This window comes from Triticum dicoccoides, chromosome 3B, assembly GCF_002162155.2.
Source record: "Triticum dicoccoides isolate Atlit2015 ecotype Zavitan chromosome 3B, WEW_v2.0, whole genome shotgun sequence".
NCBI lineage: Eukaryota > Viridiplantae > Streptophyta > Magnoliopsida > Poales > Poaceae > Triticum > Triticum dicoccoides.
Window position 1 is genome coordinate 1,383,475 of NC_041385.1, and position 6,299 is coordinate 1,389,773.

The following is a 6,299-nucleotide window of genomic DNA, read 5'->3' on the forward strand; positions in this document are numbered from 1 at the left end:
GCATTATTTTCAGCATGGTGACCAAGGCACATAATTATGCACTAGTTAGGACAAAATTACCCTTCTCAAATTTGTAGATTAGCGGCAAGTAGATCATTTAGGCTAGGAAATAAAGAGATACACACAATCAGGAGAGAGATAGTTTCTTTTTCTTTCTCTACAAGGAGGGATACATGCAATCAGGGGAGATATACTTTCCTTTTTTTCGAGGGCCAAGATCGGAATTACGAGGAATAGAACAAATGCACCTTACATTATGGAATTTTACCAAAAAACAAATAGACCTTATAAAAAGGAACGAAGGGAGTAATATAATGAAATTGTACTTATCACATATTCCAATAGTAGTTTGACAGAAAGACAAATATGAGATTTCAATGTGGTGGTGCCGCACCAACTTAATCTCCTCCACAGAAGTACAAGAAGGGAACCACAATCACCCAAGCCTTGAGTTTGACATTCCATGGGATTCCATATCTTCCCCTACCAACAAGGCCTTTGATAAATGGCCAAAAGTATAATATCATCAATCCACAACACAAAAATTCTCCAATATTTTGGCAATCATGATTTCCTGTTGTCATCCAAAAAATGGCATGACGCCATACCCCGATAGAAATTGTGACAATGTTCAAGATTGCAACTGCCGTCATTGGGATGAACACTGGTGAAGAGTCAAAGGTGAACCACCCTAGATCAGTCTCATGGGTGCTGGGATCACCATCTGATGTACTCTTGTCCTTACGGGTGACCTCAAACACAGTTTTGGAGAGGCCGATTGTTTTGAGGACCACACTAAGGAAAGCAAGGAGCCAGGAGGAGAGTGATACGATGCGTTGCATCCTCATGTTGTTCCACCAAGTACGGGCTGAGAGCCCGCATTCCATATACTCCACAAAGTTGTATATGTTGTAGGACAAGAATAGGGCTAGTTGGATGCTGAAACCATGGTTTGATGCCTGCGAAAATATTAGGAATTTCAGAGGTGACAATAATCAAACTGGATGACGGAAAAATGGTATCTTCCCCAAGATGGGAATACCCTATCTCTCTCTCTCTCTCTCTCTCTCTCTCTCTCTCTCTCTCTATTATACTACTGAAATAAAATAAAAAGTAGGATGGAGATACATCAATCTTGAAGGACAGTGGACAGTGAGGAAACGAAGATAAAGTTTCTGAAGAAAGTAAAACTCTAAAGACTGAATAAGTGGATAAAACTCTAATCGAGTTTGTGAATATATAAATACAACTTTATATTGGTTGATTTATTATTATATTGAAATAAAGAAAAGAGAAACGTGTAAGAGTTAATATAGCAAACAATAGGAACAACCACCTGAGGATTTGTTTTAGGAGTCCCTCAAATAACATGAGGATATAATTAGAAGGCCATCACAGATCAGGAAGATACAGTTAATTAAGATAAACCATATGTATATGAGCTTCAAATCCAACATGTACATTTAGGTAAATTGTGCATCAATTATATACCAGGATTACTACCATAAATAAACAAAATCATGGTATAAGTTTATAACAAGATTTCCTATAATTTATAATGTATAATATGCATGGGAAACAATTTGGAATCTACTTCATCAAATTAATATATAGAATTGGCGTCATTGAAAAAACAGGAACTATAAAATTCATGGGGAAGAAATCAATATGTAATAAATCTAGCCGCACAAATGTTTGGGGCACCAAGATAGTTATTGTAGGTAATTAAATAATATTGTTGATTAGATGGTGGATCTGTAGGAACTAAGTGAGCAAAATTATAAGATAGAAAATAGCTCTCAGCTAAGTTGGATGGACTGTGAGACAAAAGTTCACCTTCAGAAGGAAGGAGTGGTTTCTGAAGAGACAGAAAGGTCCTAATAGTGCATAGCATAGCTCGAAAGGTGCCCTCATAGACCAGACGTAGAAGACTAGGTATCCAAGGTACTGCCGGAACTGGAGGCGCTTGAAGATGGTGGCGATGATTGGGGTATTCGGCCCGAGGAGTATCTCGAGAAGTCCTGTTGCCCATCTCTTATACTGGGTAAGGCTGGCTGGTCCTCCTGTAGGAGCGCATCCCAAGAATGCCGGTGGGTTAGTGTCCAGCGACGTGGATTTCCAGCCTGCTGAATGGATACGCTGCCCGGTTAAAATGTCTTCTGCCATTGACCCATAGGACCAACCAATCTGCAGATACATGGAATGGATGAATATTAATGGTTGACAAAGAACTAGGAAAAATATAGTATGTAGCAAAAAGGTCGCAACGGAAATTGGTACATGTGTATACCTCCTGACCCCAATGTGTGCCTGTCTCATAGTTGCAGCTAGACACTTGTTTTGCCACTTGGATGCGACTCGATATGTCGATCATTGGCTTTAGCGGTATTTCTCGGGAATATATGTTCCTGGCTGACTCGGCCAGTTCCACTGAAGCCCCAAACTTGGTCCGCAGGTCCTCGTAAGTCAGTGAACCTGGCAATGTAGGTTACAAACATTTGATGAATGTGATGTTTTTGGCCAGTGGGCCATATTATTCCTATTTCGCAACTCAAAAATTGGTAATATATTGTGGTTGTGTGCATCACTTTTTATGCGAGAGGCGGCGTGCAAGCAAGCCTCTTTTCAAAAATAGAAAGGATTGACGATTAATGTGAGAGGCCAAGTTGAGCATTGTTCAAGTCACAATGGGCAATCCAATTTGACACCGTTTCACTCATGGGCATGGCGTAAATTTACCTTGTCTTTCATGCTTGACAGCCGCAAATGAAGGTGGTGCCACACCGTAAATGATTTTCCTACGGTGAAAGCAGCCCGTCCCAAGGTAATAGATGCCCTGGAGTCCAGAGAGTCCACCAAGAAGTTTCTAAACACACCAAAGCCATAGTTAGTACTCCATTTGTAAACCACACAGAAGGTTCACCATATTGAAGAATATACCACTCCTCCTGTTTCATAATATAGTGTGTATACATTTTTCCGTAAAGTCAAGTATGCTTGCTTATCTTTTTCTGTGGGAAAAACTTCCTAAACTTGGATCAACTTTGTGAAGAAAAATATCTATATTTATGAGGTTATTATTGCAGCAGGAAAATATGTGTCCAGATGTATCTAATAATATGCATTTGGCATTTCAGATCTGGACATGCTTTTCTATAAATTTGGTCAAAATTCCCACTGGTTGATTTTTAAAAGATTTATACAGAGACTAGAGGAGACGGTATGTATGTTCTAGTTGATCGAGTTGATGGTGTGCACCTCACGTAAAACCTCGATCTGATTACCAAAAGGATCGTCCTTGAGTTTGGCGTAGAATCTCTGCGGCACCTGGACGAAGCCGCTGCAGGTCTCGTCGTTGAACCCCAGCAGGAGGCACATGGCGTGCAGGACCACCTGTGGGTTGTTGACGAACATGTCGCAGTCCATGTTCAGTATGATGGGCGCGTTTGTCATCACAGCAGACACCCTTGCCTGCAAGAATCGCACGGTGTCGGTTTATCGACAATTTATCAACTACTACCTCCGTTCTAAAATATATGACGTTTTCGTCGAAACATCTTATATTTTGGAAAGAAATTTAGTACAAATAGTTAGGGCTGGACACGAGCCGATCCGAGCCGAGCTTGATCCGAGCCTGCCTTTGACTCGCCATGAACGAGCTATGCTCGGCTCGGCTCGCTAGTTGAACGAGCCTGCTTTTGGAGGCTCGGCTCGTCTTGCATCTGGCTCGGTTCAGACCGAGCGGCTCGTGGGTGCCCTGCTGTATGTGCGCGCGCCGATGCAGTGTGCCAGTGCTGCAGTGCATGCGTGCGTGAGTCAGCTAGTGCTAGTGCATGCGTGAAGTGTGCGTGCTAGCCGTCGGTGTGAGTGCGTACGCGCCGCCGGAGGGAGCCATGGAAGTCATACCTGCTTCTGCTTGTGCTTGGGGCGGAGGACACTAGGGACTGTGGCGAGCTTGGCGATGAACCTCGGGAGCGACGAAGACGACGTCCGACGCGGTGCCAAACGGGCGCGTCTGCCGGCGGTGCCGAGAGAGAGAGAGCCGTCCAACATCGGGCGCGGCGAGGAGGACGACGACTTCGCCAGGTCATGGCGAGAGCGGCGGCGCACCGGGGGAAGTCAGGGGTGCCGGCATCTTGTGCACGCACTCGCTAGGGTTAGTCAGGGGTGCTTTGTAGTGGGCTTGGGCTGTTCCGTAGGCTCCTTAGTGTATACACTGGGCTGCAAATTTCTTAAAAAAGAACTAGGCTGCTAAACGGGCCACCCGAGCTGGACCGAGCGAAAACAGGCTCGGCTCGGTCGCCGAACGAGTCGAATTTCACAGCTCGGCTCGGCCTATATCCATGTCGGGCCGAGCTGAGTTGGGCCGAGCTGGAGCGAGTTTCGGGCCGAGCTAAAAAGCTCGCTCGAGCGTCCAGCCCTACAAATAGTACAAGGCCACTGACCAGAACATTCATGGCGCCGGCCTTATAGTGGTGGTCATGTTTGCGGGTCTTCTCTCTTGAAACGTACACAAGATTTGGGAAACCATCCCCTGACCCTGTCCTGCTGCTTTTGCTGTTGTCCCAAAGCACCTGAAGAACACATTAGCAGAGAAATTTAATTTTGTTACGTGCCAATCCATGTGGCATGTGGCTGTGGCGTGGTGTATGTGATGACCTTAACGATGGCAGGATGGTCCCCGCGCTTGGCCTCCTTGAACTCGGTGAAGTCAGCGGCATCGTCGTGCCGGAGAAGAGACCCCTCGTCCGCGCTCTCGATCCGGCTGACTAACTTGTCATACTCACTCTGCAACCACAAACGGCCGGAGAGGATAAATGAACTGAATGAAAGAAACTGCCAGGGTGCAATAGAAGAAAGATGGAAGGCTAACCTTGATGAAGGTCCAGTCGCCGGCGAGCTCAGGTTCTGGTCTGCTGGAAGCGAAGTACATGAAAGGGGCCCTCACTCCCACGCCGTGCCTCTTGCAGAAGGGCACCCACAGCCTGGCGAACCTGGCGGCCTCGCGCAGCGCGTAGCACGTTACCGGCGAGCAGCCGTCGTCGGAGACGTAGCACGCGAGCTTGTCGACGTCCGGGTAGTCCACGGCGAGCAAGGAGAGAACGGTGTTCACGGTCATCAGCGGCGGCTCCAGCTCCGGGTCCGCGGTGGTCACTAGCATGTCGACCGCCGGGAGCTCGTCCGTCCTAGCAATCCTCAGCTGAACCAGTTACAAAGTACTAGGAATTTGCAGCAACTTAAGGCATAAGATAAAATTAAGGCAACTAGTCACCTTTGTGAGAGGTTTTCAGGGTACGTGTTAAACCGAACGGGGTTCCACTTGATGTTCATGTTGAGGATCCACACAAAGGTGAACCACGCCTCGCAGACAAGCGCGGCTACCGAGGCGCCGCCCTCTCGCAGCGACGCCACACGGCAGGAGAGGAGGGCGAAGAGGAGGCAGAGGATGAAGATGTCGGCTAGCTTCCATGCCGTCCTCGGCACGCTGACCCTCTCCTGCAGCTTCATGGCGCTGCTCATGGCCGGCCGGAGGCAGACAGGCTATGTGTGCTCTAGGATCAGACGGACGGAAGTGGTGAGGCTGGAGTCGAGTGCATTTCCCTTCCTTTTTAACGACAAGACTCATTATACTACATTAACCGTCATATCATTTTTATTATTATACTACATTAAAAGGATTTAATCCAGTTACAATCAATCAGTAAGGATCCGGTCGAGTTACTGTCCTAGCTACTCCAGAATCCAGATCCGATCTGATCTGCTGGATTTTCACCTCACCTCCATCACTGTCTCCCACTGATTTATTTTCGCCTCACCTCCCACCACCCACTCCCACTAAAATATTCTCTTACATTAAAAAACCAAATCCCATTGAAGGAGGAGATCTCTTGGTGCTTGCTTTGGCACGTATTGATTCAATTCAATCACATAGATAATACGTAATAATTTTTTTAGAAATCACACAATATATGTAAAATCACATTCTAACATATAGACATAGGATTTTTCTCAATAACCTTCCAAACAAAATCAAATATTCCTCAGTGTCTTGCCATTTATTATTTCATTATCTCTACAATTAAACAACAATCATAACTGTTGTCATAACACAAAAATAAAATATCCTTTTCTTATCAATCAAGTCACATATATTTTCTTGTGACCGAGTGATGGAACCATGAACTAGCTAGCTTTTGTAATTGCAATTATAAGTGAGCTCTTCATGAATCATGTTCCTACTCTCTTATTTGTTTCAGCCAGAGTTACCATTATCTGAGCCTTGCATTTTGAGGCTGAAA

The 6,299-nt window shown here is 45.6% G+C and overlaps 1 protein-coding gene across 1 annotated transcript; it reads right to left on the reverse strand.

The window, feature by feature from the left end:
* Window positions 1-249: 249 nt before the first annotated feature.
* LOC119280384 (cellulose synthase-like protein H1) lies at window positions 250-5,520 on the reverse strand. The gene is made up of 9 exons (XM_037561247.1): window positions 5,273-5,520; window positions 4,874-5,186; window positions 4,660-4,788; window positions 4,446-4,574; window positions 3,259-3,471; window positions 2,740-2,866; window positions 2,291-2,475; window positions 1,837-2,187; window positions 250-959 (listed from the first exon to the last, which is right to left on the reverse strand). The coding sequence occupies exons 1-9, from the start codon at window positions 5,518-5,520 to the stop codon at window positions 399-401; spliced, it is 2,256 nt and encodes a 751-aa protein (XP_037417144.1). The 3' UTR covers window positions 250-398.
* Window positions 5,521-6,299: the final 779 nt, after the last annotated feature.

Coding starts and splice junctions, on each gene's coding strand:
- LOC119280384 (XM_037561247.1), bottom strand. CDS start 5,520: ATGAGCAGCGCCATGAAGCTGCAGGAGAGGGTCAGCGTGCCGAGGACG. Junction 2,867..3,258: donor AGATCGAGGTTTTACGTGAG/GTGCACACCATC, acceptor TGGTGTGTTTAG/AAACTTCTTGGTGGACTCTC. Junction 2,188..2,290: donor GCACACATTGGGGTCAGGAG/GTATACACATGT, acceptor ATGTATCTGCAG/ATTGGTTGGTCCTATGGGTC.